At 46.9% G+C, this 20991-nt stretch overlaps 1 protein-coding gene across 1 annotated transcript; it reads left to right on the top strand.

Annotated features, from left to right (window-relative positions):
- Positions 1-1078: 1078 nt before the first annotated feature.
- Positions 1079-19779, top strand: LACTBL1 (lactamase beta like 1; the record flags this gene model as incomplete). Its single annotated transcript, XM_083877019.1, has 7 exons — positions 1079-1099; positions 4759-4903; positions 6699-6808; positions 9760-9917; positions 12437-12684; positions 16318-16423; positions 18801-19779. The coding sequence occupies 7 exons, from the start codon at positions 1079-1081 to the stop codon at positions 19777-19779; spliced, it is 1767 nt and encodes a 588-aa protein (XP_083733145.1).
- Positions 19780-20991: the final 1212 nt, after the last annotated feature.

The raw sequence follows: 20991 nt of genomic DNA, 5'->3' as shown, positions 1-20991 counted from the left end.
TATACTATATTGTATATATAAAATATAGTATATATATTATATAGTGTGTGTATATATATATATATAATATAGTAGAATAGAATAGAATAGAATAGAATAGAATAGAATAGAATAGTAGTTTATTATCAAGATTTCCAGCTCACAGCACATTACAGATACCCCACATCACAGCTCCCCATTTTCCACTCTGCAGTACTGCTGGAGCCAGGAAATCACCAGCAATCCTCCCTCTGGCTGCATCCCTGGACAGATGCTGTGCTGCTTGTGGAGGGGTGAGGCCTGGCCCATTAATCCATACTCAGAGAGGCTAGCAGCTGGATTAGTGCTTCAGATGCTCTTAACATCTGCAGCTGCAGGACAGCCCCAAATTCCTCAGCTGGAAGCCAGAGGTAGCAGCAAGGCTGGTAAGAGCTCTTTTTGGGGGGTTGGGGATTGAATTGCTGGTGCCAGGTAGATAGATGAGGGAGATTTTATGGGGGATTTTGTGGGAAAGATGGTGGTGGTGCTGTTGTCCTGGCATTTCCAGTCCTGTCACACAGTCCCTTGGCTGGGGGTGTGATTCCCAAGGGGAAGGGAGTGGTGTTGGCTGTGTAGAGGGAATAAGGTGAAGGAAGGGGCTGGAAGGACCCTGTGGAGAAGCCACAGTGAAAATGTGTCAGCCCTGAAGGTCTCAAAAGTGCCGTTTCCTGTGTTTGGAGGTGAGGTGAGGGTGGTCAAGGAAAATGGGAAGTCCCAGAGCTTGGGGGTAAACACAAGATGCTGCCAGACCAGAGGCAGAGAGAGGGAAGGTGTTGCTGAGGACTTAACTTTCGTGGTCATTGTGGTTTATCTCATAGAATGGGTTGGATTGGAAGTGACCTTAAAGACCACCTCATTCCAACCCCCATGTCCCTGTCCAAAGCCAGCCTGTCCCTGCAGCTCTGCTCACCTGAGCTGGGCTTTGTTACTTGGGGCTTTGTTACCTCCTTGCTCTGCTTTTTTCCTGCACTCACTCTGTTCTCTTCATCACAGGGGGTTATAAACCCTTGATTTGTGGGGACCAGCAGCACAGAGGATGAGAAGAGCCTCCTGAGCAGCCATGGAGGGGTTACAGCTGCGGGTAAGGATCCCCTCGTGCACCTCCCACTATCCCTCAGAGTGCCTGGCAGATAAGGGAAAAGAAATCCCAGCTCCATCTCTGTACTGTGAGCCTGGGAGCTGGGAATTACTCCCTTGTCTGTCACTGTGGGGGAACTCCAGGAGGCTGTTCAGGATTAAGCCCAGAGAGTGCCTCAGCTCCGGGTTTAACTCCCCATGTCCCCTCCCCTAGAGCATCTCCAGGGGCTGGCTGGAGGCACTCAGGGACTGGCCCTCTCCTGCTTAATCTCCTCCTGTTCAGATGTCAGGAGGAGATGAAGCTGCTATAAATAGATGGTGAAGCCCTCCTGGTTTCAGCTGTGATTCACACACATGGCACAGAAGCATTAGGAAGAATTAAGATCCAATCTCTCAGGCGCTTTTCCTGTGCAAACGCCATGCTGGCCCTGTCACTTAAGCTCCTTTCCTGGGGGTAATCAGCAGAACTCTCTGGAGGGCCTGGATGGGCCAAATGGTTGGGGAAACCCAGAGCAGGACTCCTGGGGAGATAAACCTGGAGCAGGAACCTTGGGGAGACAAACCTGGAGCAGGAATGTTGGGGAGATAAACCCGGGCGCTCCGGCCAGTGACACAGAGCTGCCTGTGGGAGATGCTGAGGGCTCCTGCTCCCCCCTGCCCGGGGCTGAGCCTGCCCAGCATGGGCTTGTTGAAGTGCCCACACACCTGGATGAAGGACAACAGCCTCTGGGACTGAGGCAGCTCCTGGAGGTGGTACGTGAGGGGCTGGGGGTGTTTCTGGCTCTCCCTAATCCCTGCTGAGCTGTGCCTTGACCGAGCAACCCTGGTGGGGCAGGACAGTGACCTGGGTGGCCCATTGGGAATCCCCAATTTCTTCTCCCCATCCTAATTTTGCGAAGCTCAGGGGGGAAAAAATTGTATCCTACTGCTAAGCTGTCCCCATGGGAAGCTGTGTGCATTCATTCCTGCATGTGTTTGCATTCATTTGCATGTGTTTAAGTGCTCAGTGTCCCCCTCCCCCTGCCTTGCTGTGTCTGTGCTGTGAGCAGTGACAGTCACAGAGACACAGAGTGAGGGGGAAATCAGAGGAAGGTGAGAGCAGACAGGTCCTGGAGTGGGAATTATGATGAGTGTTTATAGGGATCTATCCATCTGCTTGCCTGACAGTCTCCCAGGTGCAGGGGAAAACTGGTATTTTCCCTGAAAGGTAGTTTGGAGTGTGGATGAATATTTCTCACACATTCGGGTATCTGGTGTCTCATCAATAAAGGAGAGATCCATATCTCTAGTCCTTGGTATTGCCAGGGTTTCTTTGCATTCCCACAGGGCAGAGAAGGAAAAAGAGCCATTCTGAGCACTCATGAGCCACATGAGGTAAAGGGGAGTTTGGACTGAAGGATGGGTTTGGACTAAAAGATGAGCTCAAAGTCGATATCTTTGTGTCCTCAACTGGTGGCCCAGGGAGTCTGGAGTCCATGAGATGAGGAATACACCAGAAATTAGTCTCCTCACCTTGTTCTTTGGACTCAGGAGTCAGGGCTTTTCGGTGAAGCAAGGAAAGAGACGGAAAAACGGTCAGAGGAACTGGAAATTGGTAGAGGAGTCAATGTTATTAAGATGGGACTAAAGCCAAGAAAGTCACCTCATGATCACCCCCGGTTAGAGGGACCTGTCCCACTCCTCACTGCAGGAAAACAGCTCTGGGTGACATCCTTGGACACACACTGAGCCCTGCCAGTGTGAGGAGATTAGAGATCTCAGCACAGGCTTTTCCTTGAGTGATGGAGTGATGTGATCTCCTGCCTGCTCAGGCCCTGAAGGACATTGTTATATCCAAATAAAAATGGGATTGATGTCAGGATGGCATTCCCCTGTTTAGAAACGTGTCACAGGCTGGAATATGGACCTGGAGCACTCAGACAGGCTCAGGTGTGAGTGGGTCTGCAGGCACCTGCACAGTCTTAAGCCATCCTTGAATTTTAATTATGTTAGGAAGAACTTGACATAAGCTGCTTTCAGAAATTCCCATAGGAATGCCTGACCAGGCTGAAGGCCTTCAGGAAAAATTATGATATATTTCTGTTACTGTGCAGAAAGTGGAACTGCATCCCAGAGCTCCAACGAAGGCTGGAAAACCCAGCTGGATCCACAGAATCATGTGTGAGTCTGGGAGAGGCTCTGCAGATTCCCTGGCTGTGAGTGACAAGGCTCAGTTGATTTGCAGAAGCTTTTGCATGAACTATCCTGCATCTCAAAAACAGGGGGGGGAAAAAGGCTGTGTGGAAATCTAAAGGGAATATTTCAATCTGTCTATCCTACAAGTGAGTCCAGACAACCTGAAACAGTTTAGGAATGTGGAGCATATTGGATGCAAATGGCAGGCCATATGTTTTATAACATTAATTGCCAAACTTTCAAAAGCACCCTCCTGACCTCCTGCAGGCAGTCGAGGAGCACAGCTCAGGCTCAGGCACCTCCTCATTTGTCATCTGTTCCTTGTTTTTCTTCAACATTGATCTGGTTCTCTCACCAACCTGGATGGTCTCCAGTGTTGTGAGAGCTGCACACACTCAAATATCAGGCAGTTTCCCAAAACATGGCATCTGTAAATGCCAAGCTTACAGATGGTACGTGATAGAATGGGATTTACAGGCACAACAGAGAAGGGTAAGGGCAGCACAGAGTGAAAAATTCCATCATTCATCTAGAAAAGCTGGATCTGTTCAGATGGTCTGGCTGGTGGCTACCATGAACAGATGCTGGACTCTGGAAAAAGGGCTGGAAAGATATCCAGGAATAAGTCATGGTGGTTGAGAAGGAAGGGAGAGCTGTAGCTCAGACTCCTGCCAGGTTGGGATGATGAGCTTCACCTGCAGGGAGGGAGGAAGGCAAAAGGAGTAGTTGTTGTTCCACGAGAACCAACAAGGGGAGGAGAGTTAAAGCCAGGAAGTCATTTCTGGTCCCAGTTACTCCAACATGGGCTGCTCTGCTGTGATGGTTCTGCCTTCTTTTTCTGCCAAGGTTGGGATTAATACACAGGAGTCACAGTTTGTGTTCAGACTGGGTGTTTATTATTTCCTATCTATAGTACAGTCTCAAGGGCCGTGAGCTCTAACTAGAAAGTTAGAGAAGTAAAATGAGGTAAAATGGAGGTGGTTCTAACTCTTTCAAGGTTATTTAAGTGCTAATTACCCAATACCAAGGTGACACATATTATTTATATTTCTCACCCAATAATGACCACCTAAGGCCTGCAATGCAGACTTTTTTCACCCGGTTACAGAAAATCACTCAAACCCATGAAGACGAAGGAAGAAGGTGAAAAAGTAGGACTTGGACAATGCCCAAGGTCCTCCATCTTTCCCTGTGTATTACTATATACCAAAATCTTATAATCTAAGTTTCCAGAATTCCAACAGTCTGCCCTGCCCTGGGTGCAGCAATCTCAGTTCTGAGTACTGAAATTACCCCAGAATAGTTTGGGTTGATGAGACCTTAAAGCTCATCCCATTCCACCCCCTGCCATGGGCAGGGACACTTACACCAGCCCAGGTTGAGTCCTGTCTCTGCAGCAGCTTTATTCTCCAGCACAGGGGCCTCTCTCACAGCTGACACACACAGCTATTTTCTCTCTGTCCTAGCCCATTGCTTTTCCATTCCCAGCAGGCACCCTGCAGCAGGAGCTTCCTCAAACTCACTGCCATGGAGGTGAAGTGGATCCACGTCCTGGTCGTTTTCCTCTTCCTGCTGTCTGTGGCCATGACCGGCTGCTTCCTGTGGCAGTACAGCCTCCCCAAGGTGGAGCCCAGTGAGTAGGGGGTTCTAACCCTGGGCATGGTGTGGCACAGAGATTTGGTAAAATAATAAAAGCTTTCTTCCCATTTCTCCCCAAAGAGCACATCCCCAAACACGGGTTTCCCCAGACAGCAATAAAGCAAGGCCACAGAGGAGGTGAGGGCTGGGTGGAGGGAGGTACCACCAGGTCACTCTGCTGGTGTGCAGAGAAGGTCCATCACTCCTGGCCTAGATTTGGATAACTGCTAAGGAGGCATTTTATTTTAGATTCTTTATCTTTTATTTCCCTGTTGTTACTCCAGTTACTGCAGTCAGTTACTCCAGTTTAAAAAGAGATGTTTTTATACCTTTTACCATGTGCTTCAGCTTCAGGGTTTGCTCTCTTTCCTATTCTACAAATGTTTCCCCTGGCTTAAGCCCCCTGGTTCACACTAGAATTCATGGAATCATAGAATCATAGAAAGGTTTGTGCTGGAGAGACTTTAAGCCCATTCTGTTCTATCCCTGCCATGGCCAGGGACACCTGCCACTATCCCAAGCCCTGTCCAACCTGTTCTTGGACACTTCCAGGGATCCAGGGGCAGCCACAGCTGCTCTGGGCACCCTGTGCCAGGGCCTCCCCACCCTCCTAGCCAAGAATTCCTTCCCAATATCCCATCTATCCCCGCCCTCTGGTAGTGGGAAGCCATTCCCTGTGTCCAGTCACTCCATCTCTTATCCCAAGTCTCTCTCCAGCTCTCCTGGAGCCCCTTTAGGCCCTGGCAGGGGCTCTGAGCTCTCCCTGGAGCTTCCTCTTCTCCAGGAGAACACTCCCAGCTCTCCCAGCCTGGCTCCAGAGGGGCTCCAGTCCATGGAGCATCTTTGTGGCCTCCTCTGTTGATTATAGGAAACTCAACTGATCCACTCAAGGCACTGCATGCACAAGGATTAAATATACACAGTGTCAATGGATCAGAGCTTTAAGCAGCTGAAAGGTGGCATAAAATCCACTATGAAGGTGCCAGAAGTATTTCAGAGACCAAGGTCTGAAAAGGTTTCAAACCACACATTTTTATCTCAGAGTACCAGGCTGCCTGTAGACTGTGTGTATCCATCCCTGTCCATCTCCAAGATTTCCTAGTGCCATTTCTCTCCTCACCCCTATTTCTGATGCTTCATGTTCAAGAAGAACAAGATGATGGTGTTTTGTCCCCAGCTGACAGAGCAGGGTAGCTTTTTTATGAACACCTTGGGATCAGCTGGGAAAACAGTGCCTCCAAGTAAGGGAGTTCCCATCTCTCTCTCTGAGTTTAAAGATCTTTGCTGGCCACAGAAATTTAAGCTGTCTGTGGGCTATGGAGGATGCAGCTTGTTCAGGAGACAATTAATGGAGTAGGTGTGGGGCCTGCCAGGGGGTGGATTTCAGGTGGCCCTCACAGGTCACTCCTGGCCCCATTTCTGAGGTTACAATAAACAAGGGATGACTCTTGGTCTTCTGTTCTCCTGAACCCCAGCTCAGACTTCCCTCTAGACATGGGGGGCTAAACCCACAGCTAGGCACCCCAGAGTCTTCTGCTTCACTCTCCCAGGTTGCAGAGTTAAAGTACATCCTGTGTCCATCCCATGTTGGAATAAGCAGTAACAGGGCACAGAGCCCCCGCCAGCCCTGCTTTACATCAGACAGAAATAATTCAGCATTGTCCCTTCCCTCTGCAGAAGTGTCCCTTAGGCCAACACAAGAAAGAAAACTTCTGGTGGCTGCTGGGTGAGATTCAGGCGCGTCCATGTGTCTGCTGAAGTGACCTGTGTCACCCTGACCTGTTTTCCAGATCCATCCGTGATGGAAGTGAGGTCAGAAGCTGTGCAGATGTGCCCCCGCTACCCTGAGCCAGTCCCACTGGACCACCCCCTCCCCATCCTGAAGGAGGCACTGGAGAAGGTCTGTGGGGAGCAGAGGGACACAGCTCTTGGCTGATTTTCTCCAGGGGTACAGGGGAGATGGAGGATTTTGCCACTGAATATCCCTGGGGAAGGAGGTGGGGAATTGAGGAGAGGGAGAACATACAAACCTGGAAATGGATGTGCAAAACCCCTTCGGTGAACAGGCCAGTGAGAAGCTCTCTTGGCCAGAGGGAGAGCTGGGATGGACAAACATCACCACTTGTCCATCAGGAGGTCTGGTGAGTTTCCACCAGCAAAAAATAATGGCTCTTGGCATCTGGTCCACTACTAGACAGTCCTCATGTCCTGGAGAGTCCCTGGCTCAGGTACTCTCTAGTGCCAATTCATCAGCCACTGCCAACTCCGTATTTTCTTTCTGTGCTGGCTTTCCCCATGCCCTTGTTTAAAAATCAAAAGGATGCTTGTATGTAACTCCATGGAAAGGACTGGAGAGGAAGAAGGGGAAGGGGAAGGAGGAAGGAGAAGGAGAAAAGGAAGGAGAAAGGGAAAGGGAAAGGGAAGGAGGAAGGGGGAAGGGAACCTGCATCTGACTGGAAGAGGGTGTGACACACTGTCATTATATCCTCAGTATGAGATGGATCTGACATTTTAGCACTGCCTGGACTTCTGGCAGGCTCCATGTGCTCTGAGGAAATACTGCAGCATTGCTCTGACTGTTTGGACCATAAGTACAGTCATGCTCTAACAGGACATTCCTTATTTTAGCCCCTATCACCTGTCTCCTTCTCACAAGTAGAGGGCAATGAGCACTGCAAACAATATTAAACATGCAAGTGAATCAGGGATTTATATGGTAAAAAAATCTTTTCTGTTATATTTTATGTTACTTCTCTAATAATCTAAATAAAATCCCATTTTATTTGCCTTTTTTTCTGCCTTAAGGCAAACTGAGCAAATGTTTCCATAGGAACATCCACCACAGCCCTGAGGTCTTGTTGCTGAGAGCTCAGGACCAGCTTTGGGCAGTTTCCCTGCACACACATGGCTTTATCCACAGTGAATTTCAATTCCCATCACTTCACATCCACTTTTATGAAGTCTCTGCCTGTCTGCAGATCCAGGCAGTTCTAAAGGTCAGACCCTGAAAAAAGGAGGACCATGATTGTTGACATGAATCTTATACTCACATGAGTTGGAAGAGACCTTAGAGCTCATCCAGTCCCACCCATGCCATGGGCAGGGACACCTTCCCCTGTCCCAGGCTGCTCCAAGTCCCATCCAACCTGGCCTTGGACACTGCCAGGGATCCAGGGGCAGCCACAGCTGGTCTGGGCACCCTGTGCCAGGGCTTCAACACCCTCCCAGAGAAGGATTTCTCCCCAATATCCCATCTAACCCTTCCCTTTGGCAGTGGGAAGCCAGTTCCCCTTGTCCTGGCACTCCATGCCTTGCCCAAAGTCCTTTTCCATAGTCTCCAGGAGACCAGACCCTTCTCAGGAGGTGCTGGGGCACCAGATGTGCACATCTACAGATGTACCAGATGGGCCACTGGTCCATGGGGGGGAGGGCAAAGGACCCTGACAGAAGGGCTGGACACAGGCTGGATGTTTCCACTTGTGGCTCTCAGTGCACTTCTCCTGGAAATTCAGTGAAGAGATCCCACGGACATGACTCAGTTTGGCTTTTCTGGCCTCAAATGCTGGGTCAGGAAGTGCATTTCTTGTGTCTTAACCATGGTATGCAAAACAAAACGTTTGCCTGAAAATGCAAATGATCTGTGCAAGATGATGACACAGCTTTGAAAAAGTCCCAAAAGGGCAAGATTGATGCATTCTGCCTGTAGAAGGTGGGTGGTGCAGAGCTGATGAGGAGTTCTGCACAGCCCTGGCACAACAGGGAGCCAGGAGCAATCACAGCCCTTCAGTTCCTCAGAGCTGTTTCTCAGGTTGGGATTTGAACAGCAGCCCAAGCTCCAGGGTATTTCATGGATGGAAAGTGTCATGGGATATCTGAAAAGCCTTTTTTTCATATGCCTTTGACCCTAAAATGCCAGTGCAAATAGCAGATGTGCAGAATCCAAATTTAAAAAAAGAAGAAATTACAATTATTACATGTTGGTATTTGGTTTTAATCATAAATACTACAAGCACAAGCACCACATTCTTCTACACACTGGACATGTAGACTGAAAAAGGACACAGGATAACTCAACAGAAGCAATTCTAGAATAAACAAATAAACAGTTAAAATACTTATTTTTGCCATAACACTGTTCATAGGATCACTCTCAAATGCTTGGGGGTAATGAGGGTGGATGATCTAGACCCTCTATTGCTTGGTACAGACTGGATGCATCATAAGACTCTTCTTTTGGAAGATCATGATTTCCCTTCCTGTTGGAGCCCTGGGCACTGAGAATTCCAGATTTTCTGTGCTGACAGGCACTGACCCCCAAGAAAACACTGCATTTGACCTGAGGCCATGGAAAAGGCTTCCAAAATTGAGTGACAGCACTGAGATTGTGGGTGTGGAGTTTGAATAGAAGTGTTGTGATGTCACAGGGTGGAAAAGTTAGAGTTTAAGGTTTTAGAATACATTAATATATATAAAGCAAGATGGAGGATTTAAGGTGTCAGCTAAGTTCTTCTTTTTCACCTTCTTCTTCATAGGTCTGGGAGGTGTTTTGTAGTTGGGTAGAAAAATCAGCATAATGGGCCACAGGTGGTTGGTTATTGGGTTAAAAGTAAAAATAATTTAGGTGCCATTTCATAATTGGACAGTTTGTATTTAAAAGGCCTTGTAGAGAGGTAGAGACAGAGCCATTTTCTACTTTGTTCACTAGAACTCACAACTTGTGAGACTGTAACAGATAAGAATTAATAAACAACTGAGTCCAAATGTCTCTCGAGCATTTAATCCCGACTCTAACAGAAAAGAAGACTAAAAAGCTCCACTTTTGGAAGTTCATGGTTTCCCTTCCCTCCCCAGGTGGACCAGATGCTGCGGCAGAAGATGCACAGCTCCGGCCTCCCGGCCATGTCGGCCATCGTCATCTACAACGACACCGTGCTCTGGACGGGCAATTTTGGGAAGAAGAACGCCTCTGACCCTGCCTCAGGGGTGCCCAATGAGTACACCATCTACAGGTGAGACCCCTGGCACAGGTGTGACAGCCAGGAAAGGGCACACACACCCATGGAGAGCTGATAGCTGGGAACAGAGACTCCGTCACAAACTGCAGGTCTGTGTTGGAGGTTTTGCATGAACAGAATGGTGTTGGAACCCTGGAGGCTGAAAATTTCAGGCTTTCTGTGCTAAAAGGTGCTGACCCTCAGGCAGGCACTGCATTTGATCTGAGGCCGTGGAACAGGCTCCTGAGATTGAGTGATGGCACTGGGGCTGTGGGTGTGCAGTTTGAATAGTATTGTGTGATCTCACAGGGTGAGAAACTTGAATTTGGGAATTTAGTATATAGTAATGTATGGGGCAAGGTGGAAGACTTTGGGTCTCGTCTGAGTCCCTCTTCTTTGCCTTCTTCTTCCTCCTTCTTCATGGGTTTGGGTGGTTTTCTGTAATTGGTTGACAGAGTCCGCACTGCGGATTTCAAGTGGTTGGTTATTGGGTTTAAAGCAAAAATAATTTAGATGGCATTCCATAATTGGACAGATTGTCCTTGAAAAGACCTTGTAGAGATAGAGAGGTGCTCCATTTTACCTTTGTTTTCAAACTTGCTAGTTAGAGCTCACGACTTGTGAGACTGTAAATAGAGAAGAAATAATAAGCATGGAGTCTGAACACAAAACTGTGACTCCCATGTATTAATCCCAACCTGGGCAGAAAAAGAAGCCAGAACCATCACAGGACAGGACCACTGGGAGACATTCCTCAAGCCTCTATTGCCACATCAGCCTCATAACAGGTTGAGACAACTGAAAGATGCCAATAGCTCATGTCTGCCAGCAGCAGCCGAAGATTTGTCACAGGGCATTTTAAAAACTTTCTAGCCAATAGCATATTGCTAAAGCTTATAAACAATTGTTCTAGCCAATCACTAAAAGCATACATACACCTGCTTCAAACAATGCTTGCTTGGATGCTTCCTATTAACAATACACAGTACTTTTATTAATCTTAAAACCTTCTGCTATCTTGCTAGGTGTATTTTTCTGCAGTCTTAAGGTCTATCCTGGCCAAACCTAAAACTCAAACTATTGTTTCTTGTCCTTGCTTGCTGTACTATTGTAATTTTTCCTACTTTCAAGCTTTGCAACTGCAGCTAGCTCTAAGTTCTTCTGCTCTTTCTGTTTCTGGTTCCTGCTTTCACAGCTTTCTGAAAGTGTTCTTACCTTTAGTATTTTCCACACAGGTCCATGCAGGAACTTCTGCTGGAACTTTGTGAGACAAAGCAAATTCCCAGATTGTTACATGCTGGTGGCTTACTGAGTTATTTTGGATTTATTTATGTATTTTTTCATTTAATTCTGACAATATTTTAAATTGGAATAGTAATGACCCCAAGGAACCTGTAATCATACTACTCCTTGCATGAGAATGGTTTTATGTCCAGGGCAACAAAAAACTTCATGTCCAGGGCACAAACCTGAAAATCAAGAGCTGGCACAGATTTGGAGAGCAGAGAGGAGACACTGCCACAGGATTAAAAAAAAATAATAATAAATGTCAGTTTAGGATTTTTGGGACGAATATCTACAGAACACAAAAAATAGACCTACATAAGCTTATTCATCATTCCAATGAAGTCAAACTCATATTGGCTGTTATTTTTTAGGTTAAGACAGAATCAAGATCTTAATGTGTGCTAAACCCCCCCCGCCCCCCCCCCCAAAAAAAAAAAAAAAAAAAAAAAAAAAAAAAAAAAAAATTAAGGAAATGCTTCCTTTCTCTAAAGATCAATTTTCAGTCAATTGTACCTGTGTTATCCAAGAAACATGGGCTGCACTCTGACTTTGAAATTTCGTCAGCAGAATGAACAATTTTGGAGTTTCAGCATCTGTGATTATCTGTTCCTTCCCCATCTGTACAATGGTAAAATGACCTCATGCTAATTTTCCTCCAGAACTATTGAATGATTTCGGTTGGAAGGAACATTCAAGGTCTGGTTCCAGACCCTCCAGAAGTCAGGTCCACATCCCTGGGGGGGCTCAAACCACCAATATTTCTGTTAACAGCCAAATGTGCTGACCAACTGAGCCACAGGGACAGCCTGGATAGACTCCAAAACTGTGGAAATCTGGGATTTAGGCAGAGTTTGCTAGTGCTGGGTAAATGGCCCAACTCAACGATCAGAAAGGTATTTTCCAACCTAAATGATTCTGTGATTTTAAGCTTGAAATTCCAATAAACTACTTGAGAGTTTTTATGGTGTTTACTAACCGGTAATTTACAATTTATGTCATTTTATGAATGCCAAGTGAGTAGAAAGAGATCAGCAGCCCACTGAAATGCTGGGGACAGGCAGAGGTTATGTTGCAGTCTATAAAGATTCAGATTTAGGGGTATTAATCCCAACTTCCTACCTGTATTGTAGCCATTCCCTCTGGAATGAGAAAAGTTGTTACACATAAAATCACAGTGACCTCTTCTTTCCTCTTTGATTCGTGGGCTTCTTAATGCTAACTTTCTCCAAATGTCTCTTCCCTGACAGAATTGCCAGTGTCTCCAAGATCTTCCCCACCATTATGTTGTACAAGCTGTGGGAGGAAGGAAAAGTCACATCCCTTGATGACCCATTGGAGCGTTATGCCCAGAACTTTGTTATCAAGAACCCTCTGGGGAGGCTCAAGGACTCAGAGCAGAGATACACAGCAGATGGGCTGGTTTTTTTGGAAAAAGGCTCCGTGCCACTGAAGCCATCCCCAGTCACCCTGCGCAGGATGGCCAGTCAGCTCTCAGGTAAGGCAGCTCCCTGAGCATCCCTGGTTCTCTCTGCCCCTGAAAGACACCACAGAGCAGACCATATTCCAGGAGTAAAAAAACCTGCTGGGAGGCTGTTTCCCAGCCTGGACCCTGCACTGTGCACTTCCCAGGGATCAGGCAGGGCTCTTGGGTGCAGGGTGTCAGCAGCTTCATGGCATGCTGAAAGGGAACTCCTGTCCAGGACACCTGCCAGGAGAGGGGCTGAGATGAGGATTTTTTACCCCTGCATGGTGAACACAGAATCCTTTCAGGTAAACAGATTCCTTTCAGGTGAGCAGATTCCCTTTCAGGTGAACAGATTCCTTTCAGGTGAGCAGATTCCCTTTCAAGTGAACAGATTCCTTTCTCCTCAGTACCATGACCTGAAATCAGGCTCCAATTGCACAACAGCATTTTGTACTCCAGCCTTGAGTACTCTCATTTTTCTGAGATGTAGAGTTGAGGGTCAAATCTCTTTGCTTTGAATAGAAAGACCTTGATTGCTGAGCTAAATTTAGCTGTCAGTGTGGTTCCTGATCCGGGATTCCTGAGCTATTAATAGCTTGGCATTTGCTGTCAGAGAAGTGTTAATCTGCTGCTACCTTCAGAATTGGGGAACTCACACATTAAGGGAGAAGGAGCTCACAGGACTAAGAACTTTAACCTTTCTCAGAAACAAAGCTGCTAATACTTGAGGGATTACAAAATGTAACAGCCAAAGAGACCGTGCTGATATCACTTGTGGTATTTTGGTTAATCTCTGTAACACTTGCATTCTTCCAGACTGGAATAAATGCCCTAAAATTAGAACCTAAAATCAAAATAGCATGTCTGCAATTTGCAGGATCTCAGGATGGGGTATAGCATGGTCTGAAGCAAGCCAATATGAAAATGAGGGCTTCCCAAAATGGAATGATGCTGAAACCTGGAAAGAAGCAGATAAACAACCCAAAGGGGCCAGTGGCCACCTCCCTGCCCAGCCCCTCTCCCTGCAGACAAGGTGTGGCTCTATCCAGCCTGATGTTGTGCCCTTCAGGGGCACCGATTCTGCCTGGTCCCCTCTGACTCTCATGAGCACCTGGAGGTGCTCTGACTGTTCCTGTCACCCAGGGAGGTGTGGAGTGCATCCCAGGAATGTTGTAAGGAGCATAAATCAAAAGAGTACCTACCTGGTCATGGCATAATTGCTTGTACTGTGCAGCCCTTCCATTGCTTCCATCACTGTGCTGGATTTGTGCCCCTGCTCAGCTCCTTTTATCCTCCTATGTATTTTTGGATTTTAGGATGTGGCCCAAATTTCCCAGAGCACCCCCATAGGACACACCAACCCTTGGACCCTGACAATTCAATTGAAGGAGATGCACAGTTTCAAAATCCCAACTGCAAATCAAAGCAAATGTTCCAGTTCCACTTTCCGTTTGCTGTGTGTCAAACCCCAAAAAGGAATAAATTCTGCTTAGCCCTGGGATCAAAGCCACTGCATGACACATTGTAAAGTGGGTTTCATCTAAATTCTCCCAGTGGAAACTGATCTGTAATAGATCCTCATTATCTGCTCTCTCCATTGCATATTACAAAAGTAACTCCAAAGGTTTTTCTCCTCAGCACTTGATGGGCCCATTGCTGGAGGGAAGCTCCAGCTTGTTAAGACCCTGATTTTCCACACAAATGACAGGATGGGATGCAATTGTAAATTATTAACAACGTGCTTGTCACTTCAATTAGCAGCCCATGAGGTAGAAATCAATGACTCTGGATTATGTTATGCTCTGGTTTATCATTTCCAATGAACCTCAAGGAGACACTGCACTGCTGTCACAGAACTGCTGAACTCTCCCACTGCTCCAACATTTTATTTGCTGCCACTGGGGCAAATAATGAAGGAGGCCATTGTCCATTGGAAGATGTCAGTGCATCTCTTTTCTGGTCCTGCAGCTGCACAAATAACCCCAGAGCAGGGGCAGAAGCAGTGCCCTCACTCCAGCTCAAGTGCCAAGTTCAGGCCAGCTGAGAAAAACAAGTGCTGCTGCCACAAAAGAATGGGGCCTTATTCATCATTGCCAGGATGCAGGACAAGAGGAAAAGGCCCCAAGTTGCACCAAAGGGTGCTTAGATCACATATTAAGAAACTAATTTTCAGAGGAAGGGTTGTAAAGCATTGGCAAAGATCGCCCAGGGAAGTGGTGGAGTCGCCATCCTGGGAGGTGTTCAAGAAATGTGAGAAGTGGCACTTGGGGACATGGGTTAGTGGTGGACATGACAGCGCTGGGTAATGTTGGATTCCATGACCTTGGAGTGCTTTTCCAACCTTAGTGAATCCATGATTAAGACATGGTCACTGAGCACACAACTGTGAGTCATTTTTCTGTCAGAAACACACATTTCCCAATTTCCTCCCAAACATCAAAGCAAGTTGTGAATCCACATCAAAGCAAGTTCCAAATGGCAGCAAGGATTCATTCCAAAAGTGATCCCAGTTCTGGCTTAGGCAAGCCATAGATCCAATGCAGAGGAGCTGGGGTGATTCAAAAAGTACTGACCAAAAAGTTTTAGGGAATCCATGTTCATGAGGAATGACAAATGAAAAGAACTTGGTATTTTCTACATTTAGAAACCCTGAATAATTACAAGTGGAAAGACCCTTGGTTTCTTTCTCTATTCAGAAACCCTGAATAAATGTTGCTAAAGATGAGGGGGACAATAAAAATACTTTAGGCCAAGCTTGGAGTTGTCCAGAGAAGTTTAGGTCCTTTGTGGTGAAGTGTAAAGAATGAAATCCTGTTAAAAGAGGCACATTTGTAGTCAAGGGAATGCAGTAATGTGGAAATGCAGGGATTTCCCAACACCCCATCTGCCCCTCACTTCCAACACTTGGGGATCCAGGATAATTTAATAACAATAACTGAGATGCAGCAGCCCAGAGTTAATGTTGGGGCAGAACCTCTGTAACCCAGAGGTAGGAGCCCATGACTTGAAGCCACGTCCTGCAGCTCAGCAGGAGGAGGCCCTTGCTGTGTCTCCAGAGCTCTCGTGTCCACACTGTTGGAATTCTCACTGAGCAGGTGTTTTTAGCTCCACGAGGGTCCAACACACTCTGAGGGTGTCCAGCTCCTCACAGAAATGGCTTAAAATAATTTCCAAGATGGCATGGTCAAGTGTGTCTTGAAAAAGCAAAAAGGTTTTGATTAAAGAAGAAAATAATACAAAATAAAAGAACAAAAGCTGGACACAGTGTAGGGACAGGTCCCACACACCTGCTACAGCACCCTGAAAATGTGCTGAGAAGCCTTGTGCTTTCCCTTAAATATTGAATGATTTAGGTGGGTTTTTTTGGCAAACAGCCCAATAGAAAATAACTACTAATTTCTGAAAAAACACCTAAAGAGACTTATCAGTGTTTGTGTCTTGGCACTGAGCCAATTACTGCCAGGAGAGCAAATAAATTTCTGGCATTCTTCCTTTAAAAGGTGCTGGAGTGAAACTAAGAAACCTTTTCCTCATATAGAAAACACCCACCTGGTGCAGTGCAACACAGCACCAGTGCTCCCACTTTGCCATTGAGCCTGGCCTTTGCTCTCTCTCCACCAGAGCCATCATTTCCATGGTTTCTCTCCCTTTCCCATGGCACAGGTCTGCCCAGGAGGCTGAGATCCACCAGCCTGCTCTGGAAGGGCAACACCCAGGACGCCCTGGCGCTGCTCAAGGACGACGTCCTGGTGGCCGACCCAGGAACCAGGTCAGATAAACATTTATTTAGGAGTTTTTGGTCTGGATGTGTTCTCTACCCTCAGCCCCATCCCCAGGATCTATGGCCCGTGGATAAAAGGGAGCCATTCCCAAAGAGAGCTTCAGCCATCTCCCCACTCATTTGTCGGAGGCTGGAAAAAAAGACTTTTGGAGGTGTCAGGACTGGGTTTAATTTTTTAAGCCCAGACAAGCCAAATTAAACTGCCATAGTGCACTTAACGAGCCTTAAATGATGCAGGTTTTCAAAAGTGGAAAGGCACTGTAATTTAAGCAGTTTAAATCATCACAGGTTTCAGTTAAGATCATGTCTGTGATGAGTTGTGTGTCTCTAAATTATCTAAAAGGTCTATGAATGCTTGTTTCCATTCCTGTAGCCTGTTAAAAGTCTGTTACCAGGGTTGCAAACACTCAAAAATATAATGGAATCATAGAATCCCAGACTGATTTGGGTTTGAAGGGACCTGAAACATCATCTTTTTCCACCCCTCTGCCACGGGCAGGGACACCTTTCACTATCTCAGGTTGCTCCAAGCCCTGTCCAACCTGGCCTTGGACACTTCCCCACGGCCTTCAACAGTGGACAGCAGATGAGGGAAAGAATTCAAAATAACTGGGAAGAAACTTTCTAAGACTGCAAAATTGCTTGGTAATTAATTACAGTCTGAAATAATTTACCCAGTGGGGCTGAGCATCCACCAGTCACTTGTGTTAGTTCTGTCCCACGTCATGTAGGAGGCTACAACAGATATTCCTTAAAGGATTTCAGGATTTTAATATCATCATCTTCTTTGATTTTTTTATATCTTTATTGTAACTTATCTCTGTTGGTGTCTTTATTTTATGATCCCCATGAAGATAAATAAGGACATCCCCTCATAGTCTCTCAATGCCTTATTAACTGATACACTGATAGTTTTCACTCTCTCTCCTTGTTTCTGGTTAAGCTTCCCAGCCAACAGATCACCCTTCCCAAAGGAAGTTCCCATTCACTCATATAGATGTTTTAGTATATTTTTATATGTTGAAATTCAGCTCCATTTCAGAGACATGGTTTTACATACAGAATGTGCTCATTCTTAGGGCAAGAATATATATGCTCACTGTGCTTTTATTCAACTAAATGGGCTGGAAAAGGTTGAGGTGGTACCAAATTTATGATCTAAATAGGTCTCAATGAGATGTGTGACTTCACACAATTAAAAAAACCAACAGACTTGAAAATATAACGAATTTTGAAAATGTATTTTTAAAAAATGCCCCTTCATGTCTTCATGCCATTAAACTTCATTCAAGTGTGAAGACTTAAATCACTTCATGGTTATTAAAGACTGGAGTACTCAGGTTCCTTTAATGACTCCACGTTGCTGGATGCTGCTTTGTGGGCTTTTAAGTGCTTTTAAAGTGCTTTTACCATCTTAAGGTAGCTTAGGTATCTAAGTGATTATCCCATGGCAAATCCCCAAAGAGGTTTAACTGGGATTTTGAGGCCTTTAAGGTGAGCACCTGGAACTCTCCACGCTGCTCTTAAAAAGAATGGATGGTGAACAATTATAAACAGCAAGTCAGGTTATGCAAATATAGAGAGGCTGCTTCTTTTCCATCTTCAGCTCTCTCTGCACATCAGAGTTAAACAGCTCTGTTGATGTTCCCGTAAAACATTTCTCTTTCCTGATTTAACAACAAATCGTGGCAACAACATGCAGCTTTTCTCTGTCTCCCCTTCATCTGTCATTCCATAAAATGTGAATTTTTTCCCTGAAGAAGAGAGACCCAGACACTGATTTTGCATATCACTGATGAACAGCTGATGCCAATTGATGGAATCTTGATGGGGGAAATTGATGGGGTCAGATGTGATAAACCCCACGAAGGTCTGTCACCTCTGAGGGACCACCCCTTGCAGAGAAATGGCTTAAAATAATTCCTGAGACAGCAAGATCAAGTGTGTCTTGAAAAAGCAAAAAGGTTTTGCAGGTTCTTTGGTTTTGTATTATTTTCTTCTTCTTGAATAGAAGAAGAAAATAATACAAAACCAAAGTGTAGGGAGAGGTCCCACTCACCTGCTACAACACCCCAAAAATGCACCGAGAAGCTTCATGCTCTCCCTTAAGTATCAAACTGTTTAGGTGGGCTTTTTGGCAAACAGCCCAATAGAAAATAACAACATTTCTGAGAAACAGCTAAAGAGACCTATCAGTGTTTGTGTCTTGGCATTGAGCCAATCACTACCAGCAGAGCAAAGAAGCTTCTGGTTTTCTTCCCTTAAAAGGTGCTGGGGTGAAACTGAGACCCCTTTTCCCTATCTAGAAATCATCCACCTGGTGCAGTGCAACACCCAACAATAATACATCCCTCTTCCTCCCCAGATGCCACTACAGCAACCTGGCCTTCTCCCTGATGGCCCACGTGCTGGCTGACCACGCTGCCGACGGGCAGTACCAGCGCTGGGTCTCGGAGAACATCCTGGACCGCCTGGGCATGGAGGACACCGGCTTCGACATCACGGCACCCATCCGCTCCCAGATGGCCGTGGGCTTCTACGGCAGCCAGCAGCCAGCCCCTCTCTACGACCTGGGCTGGTACAGGCCCTCTGGACAGATGTACTCCACGGCTGCTGACCTGGCCAAGCTGGCCATGGTGTTCCTGGGCACGTACCACCGCCGGCTGCTGGAGCCCGACACGGTGAAGACGATGCTGACGCCCCTGTTCAAGTGCTCTGTGGAGTATTTTGCTAACAAGACAGGCACACCCTGGGAGATCAACGAGCAGCTGGGGTATGATGTGATCAGGAAGGATGGGGACCTTGATGGGTACTCAGCGACCTTCTCTCTCATCCCCAAGCTCCGCCTGAGCTTCATCGTGCTGATGGCAGGGCCCAGACCTCAGGGTGGGAACATTGTGACTCAGACATACGAGTATCTCATCCCTGCCATGGAGACGGCGTTCAGAGAGGCCGACAAAAGCTTGGTTCCTCCTCCAAACCCAATCCCTTATGTTGGCTACTACACCTATTCCAACCTGACTTTCTACGAGATCAAAGTTGGAATTGGTGGGGTGCTGGTCATGCAGCAGTTTGGGCCTCACGTAGAAGAGCTGATCCCGGAAAAGTATCGGACAATCAAGCTCCACCACCTGGAAGATCGCGTTTTCCAAGTTGTCTTTGACAAGGAGTTCCCGTGTGTCCTGCACCTGGGCTCTGCCTCCATCTCTCTGGAGACACAGAATGGGCAGCTCTTTAACTTCTACCCCTTCGACCGCAAGGGTTTGTCCCCCGGCTTTGACGCCCCGGGGCTGAACACCTACAACGTGGTGCGTGTGCTGCGCAAGCCCGTGTTCTACAGCTAAACATCCCCTGCTCTCCCCCACCCCTGGGAGCTGGCTCCAAATCTGTGTCTTACCAGACTCTCCTGCCTGTGTGGCTCTGTGGATGCCATTCAAAAGGCAAGGATGGAGGCAAATGACTCTTTTGCCAAACAAATCCTTCCCACTTTTAAGATGACTTTAATGACTTGTCGTTGGTCCCCAGCAGTGCACAGCAGGCCAGCTGGCACCTGGAGATACCTGCAGGAAAAAGAAGTGGGAATGTGCTGGATGGATGTGTTTGGATGCCATAATAAAAAGCTGAGCACTGAAGTGTCCGCTTTTATATTGTCTGTTCAATGACCACTGTGGTGATCAACTGCTGTCATCAAAGGGCTGAGAATTCCCTGGGTCTCTCAGACAATGTCTTTTCATCAGTCCAAGGATTTTTTTCAAGGCTTTTCAAGAGCCGGTCTATCACAAACAAGATCCCTTACCTGGGTTTGCCAAAAGCATTATGTGTTAAAAAATGGCACCAGTCTGACACCAGGCCCTGCTTGGGATTCCTGGGAAGTGAGGGTCTGTTTCTTTCCTGGATCATAAACTTTGAAAAGTGCAGAGTAATGTGGTTCTCTCTTGGCTCCTTGGCTGGTTCCTTCAAAGGATGTTGGAGCAGTGTAGGCACTGCTCACTTCTGAGAGCAGGAGCACAGGAACATAAGGTGGGATGTTCCAGACTCACACTGGTGAGACTGTGATGGTCTCATTATCCAGGAAGGTGTGTGAGCACGGTGTGGAAATTCAGGAGTGCATGGGAACCTTTCTGTATGTTTTGGGCAGGATGTCTGGATGTAAACATACCCACTGTGTTTCTGCAGCTGGGAGTGAAGATGCTGAGGGAAATTGCATCAACCTGGGGAGCACCACCTCAGGGACAGTGCCCCTGCCCCTACAGAGCCACTGATGTGTTTTGTTATCCCCTCCTGCACCCACTCCATGGCAAGACAGGCAGGACAGGGGACATGGGTGACACCAATCCCAGGCAGTGCTCCAGGTGTAGGACAAAGTGACTGGACACCTGCCCTGGAGGAAAAGGCCCTGGAGGTGCTGGTGACAGTGGCTGAACAGGAGCACAGGTGTGCCCAGGTCACCAAGAAAGCCATGTCCTGTCCCAGCCATGGTGTGACCACAGGACCAGGCAGTGACTGTCCCCTGTGCTGGGCACTGGTGAGGCCCCACCTTTAATCCTGGGTCAGTT

Source organism: Zosterops lateralis (assembly GCF_965231275.1).
Source record: "Zosterops lateralis genome assembly, chromosome: 22".
Classification (NCBI taxonomy): domain Eukaryota; kingdom Metazoa; phylum Chordata; class Aves; order Passeriformes; family Zosteropidae; genus Zosterops; species Zosterops lateralis.
This window is presented reverse-complemented; position numbering and strand designations above follow the sequence as displayed.